A 21,522-nucleotide genomic window follows, 5' to 3' on the forward strand; every position below is an offset into this window, starting at 1 on the left:
TTTTCTTTCAAAAGAAAAAAAAAACTATATATGCAATGATTTATCTCCTTTTGTTGCACCCATCCATCACAAAAAGGGGGAGAGAGACGTGGTGGGTGGGGGTGGGTGATAAAGTTAATTTTCTGTTTTATGTCAATTGTCAAGAAACAACAACATACCCAGTATATTCCCACAAGTGGGGTCTGGGAAGGGTGGGGGTGTACGCAGACCTTACCTCTACCTTTGTGGAGTAGAGCGACTCTTTCCGATAGATCCTCTGCTCAAGAAAAATGTTTTTTTTTCTTTACGCGGTTTGAAAGAAGTGCAAGAGTAAAGGCTACTATACTCGAATTGACTGAAGTAGAAAAAATACTAACTATAAAGAAACACCTTTTTCTCCCCAAAAATTAACTTTTATTGACTTGAAAAATGGGGATATTTAGTCTTTTACATTCATACAAAAGCAATTTTTAGTACATATCTGCTTCGCTTTGACGATAAATACCAGTCAGATTCAGTCACCTTTCATTAGTTTGAGCATGTATTTTTCTCTTCAAATTTCGTACATCATCGCACACATTAAAATATTAATTATGCCAGTTTAAAATGTTCTTTCTATTGATTAGCATAGTAATGCACGTGCAACGCACATGTTCAGTCACTAGTTTATTGAATAAGAGAAAACGGCAGATACGGATATAGACATTGAGCTATGACCAAAAAGATAAACCTGATCGATTTTGTCCATTTTTAGCAAACTCTGAAGCTCCAGCCAGGTTGTCTTCTTCTTCATTGAGTGATCTCATAAGGTCTTTCTGAAGGCTTCCAACTTAGTCATGATAATTTGTGTTCAAGGAATTCAGTAACTGTCGAGGTAGAAGGAAAAACTCTCTGTTAGATGTGTTTATTTGAATGGAAAACGAAAGTTTAGTAGAAGAAAGTAGTGATTGATCTCAGCTTTCTTCAATGTCCTACTGTTTTGGGGCACTTAACTTACAGGACAGTTTTTCTTGAAGTTGACTGTCATACACTTGCTTGTCTTTTTTTTTTCTTTCTTTGAAACTTCCCAGTTTTGATGTTTTGTATCTACTTAATAAAAACAAGCTTGCTATGGTTTTGGAACTTTTAGCAACTTATGAGCTGTAAGTGGTGAGCTGTTGTGATCCTTTATTCTCTAACACCACTTCATGAAAAGGTCTCACTATTAAAAGGAATAAGCTTTATCTACTTCCCTTTTTTTCCCACCTGCATCAGCTTTCTGCCTCTGATACACGGGCTCCTTCATGTTTATCAATGGTCTTTTAGGGCTTGGAAATAAATGTGATTCTTGAAGCTTCGATACCATGTCACGTAAAGGAGGAGCTTTTGAGAGATGGAATTTGTTTGATTTGTTTCTTCAAAACTCTGATTAAATAGTTTCTTGACGATGCAAAAGAAAGGAAAACCTCTAATAGTATCCCCTATATAGATTGACAATCCAGTCTTTCCATATTTACATTCTCATCCGGCTGCAACAGTTGTAAGGTTTTTTTTCATTGAAATGTTACACTTCCAACTTTTTCTCTTTTGAAATTTGCAAGAGTTCCAGCTTTGATCTTCATTTTCTAAATAACCTTCTTTCAGAATGCACCCGGTTTGAGCTCACCGAATTTTGTTCATTAATGGAAGTCAATATCTTGAATTTGTTCTACAGCCCTGTGCAATTCTAAATACGCACTGGGAGCACATGCATTTGGATGAGTACTTGGAGAGTTGGAGTGCATATATTTTTTGTGCATATATCAGTAGTGTTACTGCTCTTATGTGATTAGTGTTTGTTTTTCCTTTTACTGGTTTAAAAGTTTCTCGTTCGTCTCTTACTACTGTATTTCTTTGATTTTGCTACAGTGGAAATGTATCTCATGGTCTACGCAATACTCCATCAGCTACATTTAAGGTCTGTTACAAAAATTGTAAATTTACCTTTTGGAAGCTCTTCCACTCTTGTCATTATGCTCAAATATTAGAACCATGTTTGTCTCAGGAGATCATGCTTGATCAATCTTAGGGTAGTGCAAAAACAATTTTTTTAGGCAATATTTCTCAGGGGTAATACTCAAGGAGTACTATTCTGACAATACTATTCCAGTAGTACTTCCCCAACGTCTATTAATTTGTGTACTACTCCAATCAGTATTTGGAGGTCGTAGAATTTTTAAGTCTGGTTGGAATATTCTATGAGAAGCAGTATACATCGAAGTTATCTGGGTCAAGTGGCATGGGGACAGTAGTGTGGACTGTTCACACTTAAGGCACAACACCAGGCATAAGCTACATGAATGGCCTCCTCTCTCTATGTAGGTAGCAACTCTGATGTGGTGGGAGATTCTGAAATGGTTCTTCCTTCGGTGTACAATTCCAGGCATCGTAGAGTAGGGCACTATTTGGCTGGGTCTTCAGAGAATGGTGGAGAAAATGAAGGACATGAGTGTGGCTCCACTTGTACTTATGTGGGTCCTAAAGAGGAAAAGAATATGAGAGCTTTTCAAGGAATAAAATATGTTTTTTATACCGTTGATAAGTAAACTATCTTTCCTAATTTTTGGCTGCACACATGAGATTTTAGTGAGTAGAGAAAATCGGGTGTATTAAGCAGAGAATCATATTTTGTTGATTTTGTACTTTTTGGTATATCTCTTGTATTCACGAGCGTTTCATGTCTCACATTTGTCAAGAGAGTAGGTTTTTCTCTCCTTTTGTGTCTTGGCTAATCTCGAAGTACTGGCTAGCTTTTGAGGTTATACTTAATATTCATTTTCTTAACATGGCATCAAGCTGGACTTTGGTAAGCCCATTGAACAATCATCTTCTCTGTTATCTACTGCATTGCTTTAGGATACTCTCTCTCTCAACTCAATCTATCGGCTGCTCTGGGATTCTCTCATCTCTCTCTCTCTCTCTCTCTCTCTCTCTCTCTCTCTTCTCTCTCTCTCTCACACACACACACATAATTTAGCCCATCAAACTTACTCTTTCAAGTATAAGAATGGTTAGCTAGTTTTCACTTTGCTATTTAAGCTATATCTAGTTTTCCCCTAAGTTCTCGGACTCTTCATTTTTGTTGCTGCACCTGAGTCGACATGAGACGGTGAGGGTGCGGGATACGTGTGGGATTCAGTCAACCCACATTGGATACTTTGACCAGAGTACATGGACAAATTTTGGGGAAGATTTTGATAAAAGATAAAATAGATTTAAGCATGAGAAATGGCATACCTTAAATATTATAGTCCCTTTGTCTCTTTTTTTAGCTTTTCCTGTTGGTCAATATTCGTTGTCTCATGTTTCAAGCAAAACAGAGAGAAACTAAGGATTCAAGCGTCTGTGAACTTGTGTTCTGACTTTTGGTAGACAGTGGCAGCAGTCTGTAAGGAGAGTTGGTGGAAGGCCTTGAATGACTTTCTTTTGTTTTTTTGAGGGGAAGAACCAGAGAGTGTGAAAGAAGAAGTTGGGGTCTTTCGAAATTTAGAATATCATTGTATCTCTATTTTATAATTTTGGATTGCTTAGCCAAATCCCAGCACCCTTATCCATACCTAGATCCGTCCCCCAAATCTTGAAATTTAAATTTTTCCGAATCTGACTGTTGGATTCGAATCTGTCAGAAACCCGCACCCGAGTTCAAGCAACTTAGGTTTTCCCAAATTATTTAACTGGTACATAGTGTTGGCAAACTTCAAGAAAAGCATAACTGCCCTGCCCCCTGCTTCTTCTCCTCCTCAAAACTAATTTTGATCATGTGTATTCTCTAAAATGCCCAAAGTTCATGACCCGAATTAATCAAGAAGCTCATAATTATAAAAGGAAAAACATGAAAGTTTCTTTGAGATCATAATCTTCAGTACATCAATATGTACTATTTCCAATAGAAAACTATTGACAAAAAGATTGTTCAAACTGACCACTTTTTCTCGCATTGTTAACTCTGATTAACTAGAGTGTATCTAAAGGTGATATTGTTTTGGTATCGCAATTAGAGCTGGATAGCATGGAGCCGCGGACAAACAAAAACCACTCTCAATTTGAGACAAACATGTCTGAAACTTTAGACATTGATAGTTCAAAGTTCAGTTGCGTATATCTGGAGTATGGCATGACAAGTCAAACTTTAGTGGCAGATGTCTAAAATTCGGACAAAAACGTTTGAAGTTCGCGCCAAACTTCAGGCACAATTTGTTACTTTGGACGCAGATTTTGTAAGTCACGTATTTTTGAAGTTAAGTCTAAAGTAACCAGACATACACAAGTTTGTTAACTTAGGCAATGCCATTAATCGTTTATCTGTAAGCTTTCCCCCCTTTCAAGTTACTTCTTAGCTTGTTGGACCTACTCTTCTCTATGTTTGAACAGTCCATCATACTTTTATCATTCGTTACCTTAAGCTCTTGAGTTGAGTATTTCAATTCTTTCACATGGTATTAGAGCCAACCCCATCCCTATTCCCATCTCCATCCCTATTCCTTGGTTTACCTAATATTTGCTCCCTTTTTATATTCTCTATGCACCAGATGCTATGTTTTCTGCACTGTTTTTTTCTCTTTGTACTTGAATTTGCTGCTCTTGAGCCGAGGGTCTTTCGGAAACAACCTTTCTACCTTGACGGGGTAGTGATAAGGTTTGCGTACACTCTACCCTCTCCAGACCCCACTTGTGGAATTTCACAGTGTATGTTGTTGTTATTGTTACCAGAGGCGCGGTCTTGAGCGTGTGGGGGAGGACAGTTATTAAGTATCTCACATTGGTTGAGAATGTGCTATCATATCCTTAGATAATCTTGCACAATCCCACCTCATGAGCTAGGATTTGAGGTTGAGTCAGTCGCAAATTTAATGTTCTTAACAATGAGTTTTCTCCCAACTGTAAATAATTTTTTTTACCATATTAGGAAGAAATATTTACCAGTGTAGAGGATAAATGATGATAATCGTATCTTACGTGGTCCAACAGTCCTATATACGTTGTTAGTATTTGATTCAATTCAAGTTCCCTTTTCTTTTTTTCTATTTTAAATATTTTATTGTGATTCATTGCTTCACTTTTAAGGAGAATTGCTATACTTCCTCTATCCTTGGAAACAAAATCTCTGATAAATTCTTTCTACAAATTACTGCAGATATTGGATGCAGAAGCCTATGCAAATGTAATGCAGGATGCTGGGATTCTTGCTGATGTCGAGGTAATGCAAGTTCTGCATAAACTTCCATTTATACTTACTATTACTATGCTTGTTGATGATCTTTTTGACGTTTAACCATCATCAAATATCAGCATCGCAAGAAAACAATTACAGAGAAATCAAATGATTTAGCAAAAAGTGTACATGGACATATTGTAATGAAGAGTGATTTGCTTGATGAGGTAATGCTTGATGTTCCACACTTTTTTAGCCAATTGTCAGACAGAACAGTATTTAAGCATTTTCGTCAATGTTTAGGTTGTGAATCTTGTTGAGGCACCACTCCCTGTACTTGGCAAATTCAATGAGTCCTTCTTAGAGCTTCCAAAGGAGCTACTTATAATGGTAAACTCTATTATTATTTGGAACTTCAATTGTTTTTTTCTTCTGTATTCATTTGTGATATTATAAGGTTGAGCAAAAGATGCTACTGTCTTTGGGTGAAGGAAATAAGCATGGATATTCTACTTGTTAACTATGTCATTTTAACCCATCTCTCTCTCTCTCTCTCTCTCAATCAGAAATTTAGATGTTAACAGTTTCTGGGAGTAACGTTATCCTTCTGGTACTGTAGGCTTAAATGCTATACAAACTTTTTCTTTAAGGGGCTAGACACTATTTGTGTCTACTTCCTTTTCTTGGCCAAAATAATATCCTACTATTTCTCTTTCTTTTGTTTATCTGAAAACCAATTTCATAATTCCTATAAAACTTCTTACCATTGCAATACGTGGAGGAATATAAATGGACTATCATGGATCCATTCATATTGGTTCTCATCAGTGACTGTCAAGCATGGCCTTGATTGCTGGGTCGTTGAAGGGTGCTGGTTAAGCATAATGTCCTCTTTGTCATTTTCCTTGTGTTACATGTCATTTATATGTATTTCTGAAGCCCTCATTATGTTAAAAGAAAAGGGGGCAGCCCAGTGCACTAAAAGCTCCCTCTATGTGCAGGGAAGCTCTTTATTATGTTAGAGTTGGTAAATTTTTCTTTTGCGTTATGCAGGTGATGCAGAAGCATCAGAAATACTTCGCCATGACTGATGAGAATGGGTTACTGTTGCCATACTTTGTCACAGTGAGATCCTAACTATGTTGTTTCTGTGGCAAACTCTTACCTGCTTAGCTTAAAGTGAGATGTTAGCTTGTAATGGTAACTTGATATGGATTTAACTTTTCAGGTTGCAAATGGATCAATTGATAACAAGGTAGTTAGAAAAGGAAATGAAGCTGTGCTAAGGTTACTTTCCTTTAGTTAGTCTCTTTCCTTCATATTTCTAAAGTTTTGGATCTAGGTGGCTACTTGCACTTTTTATATTTTACTTGATTCCTTATCAGCTTACTTTATGATAACTGGTATATCCTTAAAGATGTGAACTGCATACACATTGCAGAGCTCGATTTGAAGATGCAAAATTTTTCTATGCAATGGACACAAATAGAAAATTTTCTGAATTTCGTACGCAACTGAAAGGGATTCTTTTCCATGTAAGTCTTAGAATTCCATCTTGATTGTCCTCTTTTTTCCTGTTATGCTTTGACACTTCAAATTTCTATAATACTTTCTCTCTCGTTGGCGTCTCTAATTGGGGAATTGTTATCTATAGCTAAATTTAATTTCAAGTTGAAGTATTGAAATCCTTATTCTGTTTGTAAGTCTTTACTGAATTGATTGTTATCTAATCTAAAATTAGTCTTGTTGATGTACATACAAGCTTTGCGCAATCCGTGAAATTTTACTTTTATTTAAAATATATCAATTATGAAATCGTAATCTCATAAGGTATATTTGACTAGTGCGTCAATCAAAATTTCTATAAATGGACCTTGAGCCTAACTCAACCCCAAAAGATAGCTCTAGAGGTGAGGGATTGCCTAAGCCATATAAAGAGACCATCCACTCCATAATTGGGCGATGTAGGGCTCTTCAACACTCCCTGGCACGCCTACGACTGACATAAATCAGAGCGTGGACAATTTTTTGGGGGCCCTACTTCGGAAAACCAAGAATTGGCCCTGCTCTGAACACCATGTAAAGAAATGGACCTTTGACCTAACTTAACCTCAAAAGCTATTTCAAGAGGTGTGGATAGCCTAAACCATACAAAGAGACCTTCTCTCCCATAAGAGCCCAATGTGACACTCTTCAACAACAATAATAATTTCTCTAATTCTTGCAAATTTGTTAGTTCTTAGCCCATAATTTCTGCTGATCTGTAGTAGTTTTCGCTAAACGATAACGCCTCTGTACAGGAGAAGCTTGGGACTATGTTAGATAAGATGACACGAGTTCAGAATTTGGCTAGTGAAGTTGGATTGTCTCTTGGAATAAGTGAAGACAAACTCGAAGTCATCCAAGATGCAGCCTCATTAGCCATGGCGGATCTTGCAACTGCAGTTGTTACAGAGTTCACTTCTCTTTCAGGGACAATGGCACGCCACTATGCACTTAGAGATGGCTATTCAACGGAGGTAATGAGAACCAAATTTTTTATGGATACTTTTGTGACTAGTTGAGTATTCAGTTGTCACTTGATCCTAATTTTTTTTTGATCATCTTCTAAATGTATTTGCAACTGTTCATATGTATATTGTGTTTATTCTAAATATTCATCCCCTTATAGTCATCTCCTTTACGGTTACCTTTATCTTAAATAAATAAATAAATTCATCCCCGTATATCTGATCTGTGATTTAATTGCTTTACTAGTACTACTGCAAAGAGGCGTCTTCCAAAGCACTGGGGGGATGAGGTTAGGCTGATCTTTGTTCCTTTAGCAGGAGTAGTTCTCTTGGATTTAGCCTTCAATAATATTGAATTCCGAAGGAATCAATATTTAATTCGTGTTCTAGCAGGGAATTATCAACATCAGAAGAGTTTTATTTCAAAGAGATGGGAAATTTCTTAGCAAATATGTTAGAATGTTAAGAGAATTCTTTGTTCTATCCTTTTGTTTAGAATACAACAAGAATTTCTTTTAAATTGAAAGAAGAGTACAGCAAAGAGGACCAGGTGTTTGCCGGCTAGAGAAATTAAACTAGGGGCATGGTGTGCGCTCCACTTTTGCTGAAGATAAATCGAGTGAAATTCTGAAAGAGGCCTATAGCCTTACAGCATATAGTTGATGAAAGAACTTACAACAACAACAAATCCAGTGTAGTACCATAAGCAGGGTCTAGGGAGGGTGGAGCGTATGCAGACCCTTACCCCCATCTCAAGGAGGTAGAGAGGTTGTTTCCGAAACACCCTTGGCTCGGGTAACGAACGTCAAAGCAGCTAAAAGAGAAATACAGAAGTAAAGAGGACATAGAAAATAATAAGGAAAACATAACATAATTCAAAAGAGGAGCAATAACAATAACCAACTAATGTATAACTGAAGCACAGTATTAACGAGGAGTTTTGGTAGAAGAAATGTAGAGGAAGATTGGTGGCAGAGTATCCCAGCTTGCTTATGGTGCATTGTATGGAAGGAGAGGAACCTTAGACATTTTGAGAACAAGATCAATCCTGTCCAGAAAATTAGAATGAACTGCCTCAACCTTCCTTGTTTTTTGAGTAAACAGGATCCGTGGGGGGTGGGGTGGGGGGGATATGGTAGAGTTTATAGATAGTTTGGAAAGTACTAGATAGACAAAGCACTCCCATGATCCTTCTGTGTATGTAACAGTCATCCTCAACACCTGATTTGTAGGTTTTAGTCTTTTAATTGAATATGAAACAAAATACCCTTTTCAAAAAGTAAAAATAACGAGGAGTATCAAAATTTGTATGACATGCAACTACGAGAAAAATGCTACTACCACTAGTATAGACAGGGAAACAGGTACGATGCACCAACCATACCACCAAGCCTATCCAGCTAAGAAATGAGATTTTGCTCAACTACGTACTAACCTTCTACCCTAATCTGCGACCTCCATAACCTTCTATGTATGCAATCTTGGTGTAGCTAATAGGTCCAGAATTGAGTTATTGTCCTTGATATTTTGTGAAGTTGAATATACCTTTCGATAGATTCCTCTAACTTTCTGAATAATGCACCAAATCTTGGAATTCTAAATTTTCAAGCTTTATGCTTTGAAGACAATAAAGGAAGGAATCTGAAATCAGGATGTCTTCGTTCCTCTTCTAACTTTCTGTCGAATGCACAAAATCTAGAGTTCTAACTTTTCAGGTTACGCTCTGAATATCATAAAGAATGAACCAGAAATCAGGATGTCTTCGTTCCTCCTTAACACATAAATGTGTCTTCTTCTGTTGGCTTATATGTTTGCATTCACATGGATTTATGCACTCCTGTCGCTAGCTTCATGAGGTAAAGACGTGCAATATCGGTTGTTTACAGAGAAAGTTGTGATGTACTTTGTCAAATACAAGCTTGATGCTGAATATTGTTGAGTATTTTTTTAAATTTATCACTCAATTACTTTGGAGTACCAATATTATGTAATTACGTCTCCAATCATACACCTGGCCAAAGGCCGAATCGAAGGTTTACTGTTTCATAGAATTGCCTGCTATTTAAATTTATTTGAAACTAAGGTTCACTATTTCAAATAACTGGCAGCTATTTAACTTTGTACGCAAATTCTCATATTTGATTAAAAATAAATTTTAGTTTCGCACTACTGTGATTAATTTCAATGTATTGATGTTCTTTTCATGTTATCTGACTACATTAAATTTTCCTGTAATGTGCTTTACAGATTGCAGAGGCTTTGTTTGAGATCTTACTTCCACGATTTTCTGGAGATATGCTCCCAAAGACCGAAGTTGGGTCTGTTTTGGCTATTACTGATAGGTATGACTAGTGCTGGCTATCTTTCAGTTTAGGTCTTTTCAGATGATCGTTAGGATTATGGAAATGTAAGGTTCATGACACTCTGTGTCAGATGAACTGCTTCAAGTGGTCTAAACAAAATATGAACATCTTTTGTATTGCAAATATTTTCGAGACAGATCAGCATTGAATGATTCGTTTTTTTGTTGATCAAGTAATGTTTTCATTGATAATAACAAGGCCAAATTTGCCGTATACATGAGTATACCAAAAGAGAGAGACGTACAAAATATGGTCCTCTCCGAAAGGCGCCAAATCCTCTATACAAACAGGAACTACATGGGTGCACCAAAGTAAAATAAGGGGTCGGAGACTACTCCTTAATTGAGCAAAGCTCCTCTCCACCCCTTCAAAAGCTCTCCTATTTCTCTCTTTACAAATAACCCACATTAGAGCTAGAGTAATAACATTCCACGCCTTGTGCCTTCTTCTCCTCACTCCATTCTTCCAACTGAATAACTCCTTCAGAGATCTTGGCATTACCCAAGTGAAGCCAAACCATGTAAATATATCATTTCATAACCTCGACTCTCGAGTCTAATTTGCAATGTAACAAAATATGACCGACATCCTCACCAGTCTCCTTACATTCATATTTGAGACATGGCAAGTGTTTTGCATTAACTTAAGGGAGAAATTTGCGTATGCACCAAAAAGTGTTGTACTCATAATCATCTTCTAATTGGTAGTCTGTAATCTACTAAACCAGAATAGCCTTAGCTTGATTTCGTGTCAAGGCTTGCCTCTAATAGGCTGTTCCTAGAGATTATCTACCACTGATAGTGCATGCAAAAATTTCTTTATATTGCAGTGCTGCATGCACTTCTTATACTTGCGATATTATGACGAATGTCTTATCTTAAATTTTATTCTCTTGGCATTGTAGTTATCAATTTTTGTCGCCTCTCAGATAGTGCATTTCTACTGCAGGCTTGATAGCATTGTTGGCTTATTTGCTGCTGGCTGTCAGCCAAGCTCAAGTAATGATCCATTTGGCCTGCGACGGATCTCCTACGGTCTTGTATGTCTCAATCTTGAACAACCTGGTTCATTTGAACAATTGTAAAAGTAACACTTGCTTTTGTTTTTCATAGGTGCAACTCTTGGTTGAAATTGACAGAAATGTGGACTTACGACAGGCTTTAGAACTTGCTGCTGCAGTGCAACCCATTGAAGTTGATGTCAGTACAATCAATGATGTAAGATTGCCGCCCTTCCCTAGTTAGTTTAGATGATTACGAAAGTAGTGACTTGATTCTATCTCCGTTGGTCTGGGTAGGGTAAGTATGCCCCCTTGCAGTTGCCTGTTAAGTTTACAATAAATTCAACATTTAATCGGTTAAAATTTTTGTATTCTGATCTCTACATAACTAAATAATACCTGCATAACTAATACATGCATAACTGAACTCTACATAACTAATACGTACATAAGTAAAACCTACATAACTAATACCTACATAAGTAAAACCTACATAACTAATACTTGCATAACTAAATCCTGCATAAGTAATACCTGTATAACTAAACTCTGCATAACTAATACTTGCATAACTAAACCCTGCATAGCTAATACCTGCATAACTCTAACCAGTAACCAAACGACCCCTTAATGCATATGTAGTTCCCTCTTTTGACTAATTGTGTACAGGAATAAGGTTACCGATAACTTTTTTGAACTATTCAAATTTACAATATTTCTGCATTGTGAAGTTTACTTTATTAAAACAATCAATTTTCAGGACAAGATGACAATAATTTAATTAATTCTTTCTTGGTTTTGGAAATTGACATTCTGGGATGGATAATTTAAATAATGTTGACAAACAATATGGGACCGGGGGGAGGAATATAAATTGGTAATCTTTTGTCCTTTGTATGCAGTCTTTTCTTATATCTTATTCTTGCAACTTCAGGAATCATAATATGACATGATATTCTTTTTCTTTTTTCAATTTAAGGTACATCAATTTGTAACACGCAGACTAGAACAATTTCTGGTATGTTCCATTTTCATGCACACTAATACTCTGCTGTTGTTAATTTGTTCTGCTGGTTTTCTTTTTCTTCTTTCCACAGTTAGTAATCTTTTAAATATGTCCTTGGTTTCACAGAAATTGGATTATTTTTTGAGAAGGAGAAATTGGATTGACTTTTTGCCTCCTCTAGGCTCCATATATTATCATCTTAGTGCATGAACTATTTCTAGGTTCTTTTTTTCAGCATATGAAGATCGTTTGATAAATTTTGATCTCTTCAATAATTTTTATTTTATTTTTATGAATTATCCTTGTAAAGAGGAGTATGGTCTTTTGCTTATTGACAGTCTTTAGGCCATTCTATAACTCCCTCCTCCAAAAGGAAAGAAAAGAAGACTTTTAAGACAAATGATGACATATAAATTTGATACATGTCTGCTGCATTTTATTACAGATGGACAAAGGTATAAGCCCAGAAGTCGTTAGGTCTGTTCTTTCCGAGCGTGCAAGACGACCTGGTTTGGCGACTAAGTCAGTGTACAAAGTAACTACCATCCTTCTCCTTGCTTGTGCACTTAATTATTTCTTATTATGCTATGCTGATATTTTTGCCTCTTTCATGTCTTAAGCCGCAGTACTTTCCTACTCCATATGGCAATTCAAAAAAAATCTTTTAAAATTTTTATAACAAAAAGTAAGAATACCCTATATCCAAGAGGCTCACAGCTTATGATGCTCTATGGAGAAGAGTTCTTCTCTGTCCAATTTGTTATGGTCCACTTAAAATATAAAAAGTAGGGGAACTCATAAATGCACTAGTGAGTGTTTTCTCTTTACCGGCATTTTCAGATGGAGTCCTTGTCCAAAGGGGAGCTTTTGCCTAAGGTTGTTGAAGCATATTCACGTCCAACAAGAATTGTTCGCGGGAAGGATGCCAATGTTGATGTGGAGGTGCCTCTTATTCTATACTCAGCAAATTTCCTTCTGTAACATAAATCTTCTTTGTGATTATATTCCACTATACCAGGTTCTGAACATATTCTGTTCCATTAATTTTCTTTTATAGAATAGCTATGCATGTAAGTTGCACCTGTAGAAAAATGGCATTCTTGATATAAAAGTCATTTTTGGTGTGTTATGTAGAAGCTTTTCTCCTTGACAACTAGGAAAAAATTGTTTCAAATCTCCTCTGCTGAATTGGTAATACAATTGTTAATATTGTCAAGCTCCATGGACATCTTACAATATGTAGCAATGGAGTTCCCTTTTTAGTCAAGAATCATGACTCTTCTTGCCATTGATGATAGTTGGCAGAGTATTGAGCATAAATTGATCCTTTCTTTTTTTATTACGCCTCTGAAACGCTCAATTCTGCAACATGAATGATTTAGTTGGCTGTCTATTTGCATTCGTTGATCTTATCTAGCAAAAACATATTTTCATTATGAATTAGGTGGATGATCAAGCTTTTGAAACAAATGAAGAGAAAGCTTTGTGGAACACTTTCTTGTCACTAAAAAGTAAAATACATCCAGGTATTGCCTCACCTCCAGATGATTAACCTTTCGTAATATATTCAAAAAAATTGTAGCTGTCTGTTACATTGAGGTTACAGCTGTCTGTTACATTGAGGTTACAGCTGTCTATTACATTGAGGTTACATTGTAAATACATTCAACTTCTGCTTCTTGTTTATTGGTGGATTGAGTTTTTCACCAAATATTATACAATTGAGCATGCATGTATGACTAATGTTCATTTGCAGACATGGAAGTCGATGATTTTGTTGAAGCATCATCAGTACTTGTAGAACCGCTGGAGGAGTTTTTCAACGAGGTCTTTGTAATGGTGGTATGTTCCTCTGATCTCATTTTACTTCTTACATGTGAAAACTTCATAGTTCTAAAGCATTGACTAGATAATCTTGATTTCTGCACATCCAACAGAGTATAGGCCTATAACTCTGCTTACCATGGTTTTTCCTATCTTAGATGAAATGCATCGTATAGAGTATCATGTTTCCTTTGTTAATTTTATTCTTCTTATCTCCTATTGAATGCCTTCCTGTTTGGTGCTTGCATCAATCTGCTTTTTCTTTCTATTTCAGTTTCTCTCTGATCTAAAAGAAGAGTAGTTTGTCTTATAATGTCTAAAACTAGCAGGATTGCCCAAATTATAATTACCTACTCCCACTTATTTCTTCATTTCAATTCTTGAAAAAAAATTGTGACCATAATAGAGCTCTGCTCTACAGTTTTTCATGTTTCTTTTGAGGCTTATGACGTATGTTATGCCTTCTATCTCGTGCTATATAATTGATTTTGTTCTAACCTTTGACATCTCCATTGCATATCCCGAACCTATATACCAATTGCAATTAGACATTGTTATATTTTAGCTTAGACATGTGCTTGCATATTCCTCCACCAGTTGGGAATTACGTAGTTTTGTTTATGAATAATTCAAATAAATTCTGATAGGTTTGGTACCCAATATTATATTTGAAGCCACACTCTCTTGGATTAAATTCGGGATATTTTTAATTCCTATGCCAGTAGCACTTCACTATACTGACTATTACTACACCTCAATCCCCATAAAAAGATCGTTTTGATACTTTCCTGCACTGCAGTTTGTTTCTGGACTTACTTAGAACTTTTTCCTTCCACGCGTGTATGTGTTTTATCATATGGTTTTCAATGACATGCACATTTCTCACACTTGAAAATCATTAATGTATGTTGTGATGAACCAAAGTAGCTTCAAAGTTTTGGTTAAACATAAATCTACACCTGGTTCTCTAGTGCTGATACAACTATAGTGCATACGCTGAACCTCCTATTCTTATGTTACTTGTTCTTTATGCATACTGTAGGAAGACGAACGGGTCAGAACAAATCGGCTTGCACTGCTGAAGAAAATAGCAGACTTGCCAAGGGGAATAGTAGATCTTTCAGTTTTACCGGGATTTTGAAGTATGTACCCAGTGTCCGCTTAGTTTGTGCCATACTATCATCTGAGGCATCAAAGAAGAACAGCTATTGCCCATTAGCGGAGGAGAAAACAGTAAACAGACTAATGTTTTTTTCGCGGAGGCAGCTACAACCACAACAGAGCGAACTAGAGGAGAAACTGTTACATAAATCTGGTAACGATGTCACAATTTTGACTGTTGTACAAGTATGTAACAAGTGAATGAATAAAATGAACTATCGCTTGTATGTTCACATTGTCTGACGAATATATATCATTTTGTTTTAAGTTATTCAAGAAATTCAACTTTGATTAAATGAATAAATGGTCTAAAAAATAATTACAAGTAACCTTCGTAAACTACTGTGGAATTAGTTAACCAGGAATAATGCAAATTACGTGTTATATTAAGAACATAACATGGTAAAGATGTAATGAAATAATATAATATCTAATGGACTATAAACTTCTTAAGACATAATGTTCTAAAACTGAACTTGTACCTTTTATTAGCCTAAGTTACAAGTTTTATAGAAATGAAATTGTACAAATTGTTATACCATGTGATACATAGCTTTTTTTGTTATATTATGATAAGAAAATATACACTTTCTTTTGCGATTGTTTTCGATGTAAGGGATATTTTTTGCTGTTTTTTACTTAAAACATTGAAGAGCAGAAATTAAAGACTGACCCAAAATAGGAATATTTGTGTGAATAGGCCATAAAATAATTTGATATTCTCAGTTATTACAAATGTAGTATATTTTGTCTCGATTACTTTCACCCGGCGTTTGAAGCTTGCATTGAAGTCCCGACTAAATTCAAATTGCAGATTGAAGAGCTCATTAGAATATAGTGCTCCTAACAAGAATTTCTCCATACCTAAGTTTAAACCCAAGCCCGGGAAATTCCCACAGAGAAGGACTAAAAATTATATTCCTACATAGAAGAAGAAATAAAGAGATAAGTTATACTTCCTCCGTTTTATTTATGTTTCACCATTTTATCTTTCACGTGCATTAAGAAACTAAGTAAGTTTACTATTCTATCTTTATTTATTATTTTTCTTTTTTTAAAAAAGAATCAACTTTTCAATCAATGAACGTGAACTAATTAATTTGACCAGTGTACATTATTTTTGTAGTTTTTCTATGTAGGTCAAATGCATATATTAAAGACTAATAACTCATAAGAATAAAATAAAAAGAACAGTATTATCTATGCATTGATTTTAGAAAATGACAAATATTAAGGACTACAGGTGTCCCAATACATTGTGTATGTCTCTATATATTGCTTAAAAATGATTTATCCGAAAATAAAAAAAAGTAACTTTTTTTTTTTACTTCTTTATAATAATAGTAAACTTTTTTAGAGAATTTAATACAAAGTCACCGAATGAGTTGCTCTTTTGGTTCACGTGATTCAACTGCACATATAAGAATTGACCCATAAATAGCAACCGGGTATATGATTGATTATATTGTTGTAGTCAAATAAAGATGTTTGAATTTGATCGCCGAGATACTCGTACGTATTCGCATATTCTCTAATACATCATGCATCCTTGTAACATAATGATATCCACATCAATGGAAAAGTCAAATTAGGGCTTAGGTTTTTTCCTGTCTGAATCAAGGAAATTTACAACCTGAAAAAAGGAAATTAAATTGAGGTTTGTATTCAATACGATGAAGCAATTGTATTGTGATGATGATGATGTACTAGGAAGAAGTAGTAGTTTAGAGAATGAGATTGAAGAAATAGAGGAGGAACAGGGGACTAATAATGGTTATGTTCGGGCAAGTGATTTGTTTGAGATTGATAATAGAGGAGGGTTAGCAACAATTAAAGAAGGCCATGAAGTTGAAACTAGTACTTTATATTCATTTGATTTCCATGACAATGGGAATGCTGTTGTTTATGTTGTTGTTGGGAATAGTAATAAGATTAGTAAGGAGACAAGTATGGATGCTCTTCTTTGGACACTCAAAAATGTTGTGGTGGATCCTTCTTCTACTATTGTTTTCTTGATTCATATCTATCCTCAGACAAAGTACATCCCTACTCCTTGTAAGATCGTATTCTCCTTTGACTTTCGTTACTTATCTATCTCTTGTTTCTTGTACGTTATTTTGTTATGTTGGCTTTTGTTACTACGACGGTTTACTGGAAACAAGTCTCTCTGCTTTTGATAAGGTTTGTGTACACACCCTAGACCCCATTGGGGTATGTTGTTGTTGTATGAAGATATTTGTAAAGACTAGTTTTGATTAGCTAACAATGAATGATTCTAAACTATGAAACCGTTCAACGATCTAGTTCTAGCTATAAGTAGCAAGTATGATCTCTAGGAGTTGCTGCCTACTATAAATCACATGCCCAATCGAGTATACGATACTGAATGGCCAGCAGGATTTATATTCAGGATCAGCTAAAGGGCTGTTTGTGATATTTAATACCAGTAAAGAGTTAGCATCAGTCAGTTCAGAATCGCGAAGCTACCTTGTTTCATGCTTGAGTAATTGTTATTGATGTGTAGTTTGCTGTAATCTACGAAGAGTAGTACTTCAATATTGATCGACTAATTGTCGTTACTTGGTGGGTGATGGTTACAACAGTGGGATTGATTCCAATAGGTCAAGTGAGTGCAGAGCAAAAGGAGAACCACATGGCTCAAGAAAGAGGCAAGAGGCGGCAGTTCCTTCAAAAGTATTATGATGCATGCGCAGCTACAAAGGTACACATTATTATTGGCTACTCATTTCATCTAGCATAGCATACCTTCTTGATACACAAAGATAGCATGAGGTTAACCATGTAAAGAAACACATTCAACAATAGGTTAAAGTCGACACCATACTTATAGAGAGCGATACAGAAGCAAAAGCCATACTGGACCTTATGCCCATCTGCAACATAAGAAGGCTAATCTTGGGCACCTCTAAAGCCAATCTCAAGTATGAAATCTCACTTATATAATAGAATGCATAGTCCTCATTTTTTAATCTTGTTAATCTCAATTCCTTTTGATGGGTCTTAAGGAAACTAAAGTCGAGAAAAGGTAGTGGAACAGCGGATCAGATACTACTAAATGCACCTGAATTCTGTGAGGTTAAGATAATATGTGAAGGCAAGGAAATGGTTGAGCTGCAGATGTTTGAATCTCCTTCTCCCAAATCCACTACTGGTAATAGTCCAAAGCCAATTCTGAGCCATACCGAAGATCAAAATCAAGTCCAGAATGGATCCTTCGGATGTGGATGCTTCAAAGCCAGAGTCTAACAATCTGCATTAGCATCAAACCCAAAATTCAAGGCTGGATGTCAATTTCAAGTATAAACTCAAATATGCCCAAGGACTTATCATATCATACATATGCATGAAAGTCGGTAACTATATATTGTACATCGATAAACAGTTATTATACACACCATCGTTGATATGTTAAAAAAGATGTAAAGTTCTCTTTTTTACCCTGATTCAGTTAACTATATATCCTCAGGTCGTAGTGAGTAACATTTAGTATAGACAGTTGGTCACTCTTATGAAATGATAGTTGCCCAAGTGAATGAATGATGGTTGCTACCTTTTACCTTCTCCTTCTATGTAGAGAATTTTCTTAAAGGTAAAAGGTAGCAACTTCACTGTGGATCAAATGTGTCAAAGTTAAATAGTGTTACGTAAATAGAGACGAAAGGAGTAGTTTCTTACTGTGGCCCTTAGGGGACACGTCGATGAGCTAACAAAATTATTCACCAAATACAAATATGTCTTCAAATCATGACACTTAGCTACATTTCCTTTTCTAATGGAATCTTTGCTACTCAACTTAAGTTCCTTCCCCACCTCAGCATACACCCATGGAGCATCTTCCATGTACTTATCAAGCCAGCTTGGCAGTCTTGCCACCATGGCGTCCCCTCGATGTGCCACGTCATCATCGTCGATCACGAATCCGGGAACTTTTGTTATGGGATCATCAGAGTTGACTATTCTTAGTACCTTTGTACCATTTTTTTCCAGTTGATACCTAAAGCTCTTGTTACCAACTCTAGGCCCTCCAAATGATAACACTGTCACCATGGGCAAGTTATTAAATTTTGTTGTTACATCATATGCTGTAAGTGTAGCTAAGGCTGCTCCAAGACTGTGTCCTGTAATTGTTATGCTTAGAGAATATTCATCACTATAATTGTTGAGAATGCTGATAATTTCTTCTCTAATTGTTTCTTGTAAACTTGGCGTTTGACCTTCAATTTTCGTAGTGTACATGCTCAACAGTCCACTTTGTACCATTGGTTTGTTATTTTCATCAGGTGACATGTCATCTGGTAAGCAAGTCAATGTGACACGTAAATTTTCAAGCCATTCCGAATAAGTAGTAGTACCTCTATAAGCAATCACAATGTCACGTCGACCGAGCCGGGCAATTTCGTCCACGTCATCACATACCGCCACGTAACCAATCCAGCTGGATTGCGGGGACTTCAAATTAGGGAATTTCTCTATCCAACGTGGCATTTGAACAGCACACGTGGCATGCAAGTTTTTTACTACCTTGTACCCGCTCCGTCCTAGTCCGCACTGCATCAGCATCGAACGTTTTGGGTACCGACAAGTTGCATACGTGGCTGATGACGTGTCAAAGTCGAAGCAGCCATAGGCTGCTTCTACAAACTCTCCGTACCTTAAAATCTCCCCGTGGAGATCATCGTCTAGTGGATCAAGCAAACCGTCCCAATTATTGATTCCTTGAAACTCCATCCACCTCTTTCCGAGTTTGTCTTCATCGTTAAAAACAAGGCAATGACTCGAATCGAGGTGGCAGGAGTTACTTATTTTGATGATCCGATGAGTAATAGTACTCAAATTTAGAGTAGACGCGGAATAGTACTGCCAAGTATTAGGCAGTACCATTCCAAAATATTTGTTGGTTAGAAATAGTTGATTTGGGCAGCGCATTATTATGTATATAATTTAGTTGTACATTTTGTATACTATATATATACACTTAAATTTTGCATGAATTTATAGTTAGTGTAACTATCACAAAATTCCCTCCTTCCTCACCAAGCCATATTGACTCGATTTAATTAAATTCAGCATTTACAATGACACAAGATATAGTTTTTTTTCGGGTAAAATAATACTAAGTAGTTTTAACAAATACTAAATATTAAAAGTAAAATATCTTTAGGTGCTAAAAGTGTAAAGGTTAAACATATTTACTTTGAATATTTCTGGCTTGTGCCCTCTTCCCCAAGCTAAAAGAGGAAATTACGTTGTTGTGGGGGGAGAATATATGTATATTAATTTTTTTTAATTAAAGAGGACTAATTGATAGAGAGGAATTGGATCAGGACGGTTTCATGGGATAAGTATTACTATTTGACAAAGTGTAATATTGATAACAAATAAGAAAAGGTGAAAATTAAACTAATGAAAGCAAAATGCATGTCAAAATAATGAAGAATGGAAAAAATAATAATATGAAGACTAGAAGGACCACTAAAGGATGTGGTGGATGGAATACGACTTCAAAGCTGTGGCACGAATCTAAATTAATTAAACTGCATGACTCTATAGGAAGAAGGAAAAAACAGTTTTATAAAGAGATAATATTACATATCTATCATTTTTAAATGATTAACTTTGCAAAGGATCATGCCTTTAAATATAGCCTTTCGGAAGGTAAAAAAGCTTCTTTTTTTTTAAAAAAAAAAAAAAAGGAAAGTGAATTAAACTACTAAAGTTTGTGATTAAAATATTAGGATATCTTTAAGGATTAATTAGATATTTGAATTCACAAGGATAACTAATAGTCTAATACATCCTTCGTCTCATATTAGTTGACGATCTTACTTAAAATAGTTGTCTCACATTAGTTGTCCACTTACTAATCAAGAAAGTATTGTTTTTTCGTATGTTACCCTTGTATTAATACTTTTTTAAAGCGTTCACAGTTGTTTGTAAAATTCTTTAAAAGTTTTTTAAGAGGTAAATTGATATATAACTATTTTCTTATTTTTGATCTTTTAATTCTCGTATAAAAAAAAGTAATCAACTAATATAGAACTAGAGAATATTTTGATATAATGTACAATCGGAAGGCATCATCATTTGATAAGATGATAATGAAATTATCGATATAGGGATAGGCATAAGGTCCTTTTTAGTAAAGAAATAATTCACACAGAGACTCCGAAGATTGTGTAGGAATATCCCTAAGGCTGCTATTTTGGATTAATTATCCCCATAAAGTTGGTGGACTCTAATATATATATATATATATATAATAATATTATATATTTCATGATAAGTTTAAACATAATTTGAAGTAGCTGGCTTAAGTTAACTACGTTATACATAATTATATTAAATGTCATCTAAAATATTTTAGACTTGATGGTACTTAAATTTAGTCATTAATCAGGGATAAAATTCGAAATGCTATTCTTACCGAAAGCAAAGATGCTGAATATTTATTAATTTCGTTGTACGAATGCTATACTAATTTGGAATAT

General features: G+C 35.5%; 3 protein-coding genes across 4 annotated transcripts in view; 2 read left to right on the forward strand and 1 right to left on the reverse strand.

Annotated features, from left to right (window-relative positions):
* LOC107002233 (glycine--tRNA ligase, chloroplastic/mitochondrial 2) overlaps positions 1–15,304 on the forward strand; it is a 32,293-nt gene extending 16,989 nt beyond the window's left edge. For both annotated transcript variants that reach the window (XM_015200171.2, XM_015200180.2), the window contains 17 exons: positions 1,867–1,915; positions 5,132–5,194; positions 5,287–5,376; positions 5,453–5,539; positions 6,203–6,274; positions 6,378–6,436; positions 6,591–6,684; positions 7,450–7,668; positions 9,907–10,001; positions 10,971–11,061; positions 11,135–11,239; positions 12,002–12,040; positions 12,474–12,563; positions 12,869–12,970; positions 13,473–13,554; positions 13,785–13,870; positions 14,895–15,304. In XM_015200171.2, the coding sequence (XP_015055657.1) occupies positions 1,867–1,915; positions 5,132–5,194; positions 5,287–5,376; positions 5,453–5,539; positions 6,203–6,274; positions 6,378–6,436; positions 6,591–6,684; positions 7,450–7,668; positions 9,907–10,001; positions 10,971–11,061; positions 11,135–11,239; positions 12,002–12,040; positions 12,474–12,563; positions 12,869–12,970; positions 13,473–13,554; positions 13,785–13,870; positions 14,895–14,993 (1,522 nt within the window). In that variant the 3' untranslated portion in view covers positions 14,994–15,304. The remainder of the gene's footprint in view (positions 1–1,866; positions 1,916–5,131; positions 5,195–5,286; positions 5,377–5,452; positions 5,540–6,202; positions 6,275–6,377; positions 6,437–6,590; positions 6,685–7,449; positions 7,669–9,906; positions 10,002–10,970; positions 11,062–11,134; positions 11,240–12,001; positions 12,041–12,473; positions 12,564–12,868; positions 12,971–13,472; positions 13,555–13,784; positions 13,871–14,894) is intronic.
* Positions 15,305–16,372: 1,068 nt separating this feature from the next.
* LOC107002247 lies at positions 16,373–18,471 on the forward strand. Its single transcript, XM_015200192.2, has 4 exons — positions 16,373–17,068; positions 17,617–17,735; positions 17,840–17,955; positions 18,040–18,471. The coding sequence occupies exons 1-4, from the start codon at positions 16,687–16,689 to the stop codon at positions 18,278–18,280; spliced, it is 858 nt and encodes a 285-aa protein (XP_015055678.1). The 5' UTR covers positions 16,373–16,686; the 3' UTR covers positions 18,281–18,471.
* A 166-nt stretch (positions 18,472–18,637) lies between these two features.
* On the reverse strand, positions 18,638–19,960 carry LOC107002256 (phospholipase A(1) DAD1, chloroplastic-like). Its single transcript, XM_027915563.1, has one exon. It carries the CDS (start codon positions 19,958–19,960, stop codon positions 18,665–18,667), a length of 1,296 nt encoding a protein of 431 aa, XP_027771364.1. The 3' UTR covers positions 18,638–18,664.
* Positions 19,961–21,522: the final 1,562 nt, after the last annotated feature.

This window comes from Solanum pennellii, chromosome 1 (assembly GCF_001406875.1).
Source record: "Solanum pennellii chromosome 1, SPENNV200".
NCBI classification, from domain to species: domain Eukaryota; kingdom Viridiplantae; phylum Streptophyta; class Magnoliopsida; order Solanales; family Solanaceae; genus Solanum; species Solanum pennellii.

What these genes read in the sequence shown, in the direction of transcription:
- LOC107002256 (XM_027915563.1), bottom strand. Translation starts at nt 19,960, where the DNA reads ATGCGCTGCCCAAATCAACTATTTCTAACCAACAAATATTTTGGAATG.
- LOC107002247 (XM_015200192.2), top strand. Translation starts at nt 16,687, where the DNA reads ATGAAGCAATTGTATTGTGATGATGATGATGTACTAGGAAGAAGTAGT. An exon ending in ATGCATGCGCAGCTACAAAG is followed by an intron (nt 17,736 to 17,839) that starts GTACACATTATT and finishes ATTCAACAATAG; the next exon opens with GTTAAAGTCGACACCATACT. An exon ending in ACCTCTAAAGCCAATCTCAA is followed by an intron (nt 17,956 to 18,039) that starts GTATGAAATCTC and finishes ATGGGTCTTAAG; the next exon opens with GAAACTAAAGTCGAGAAAAG.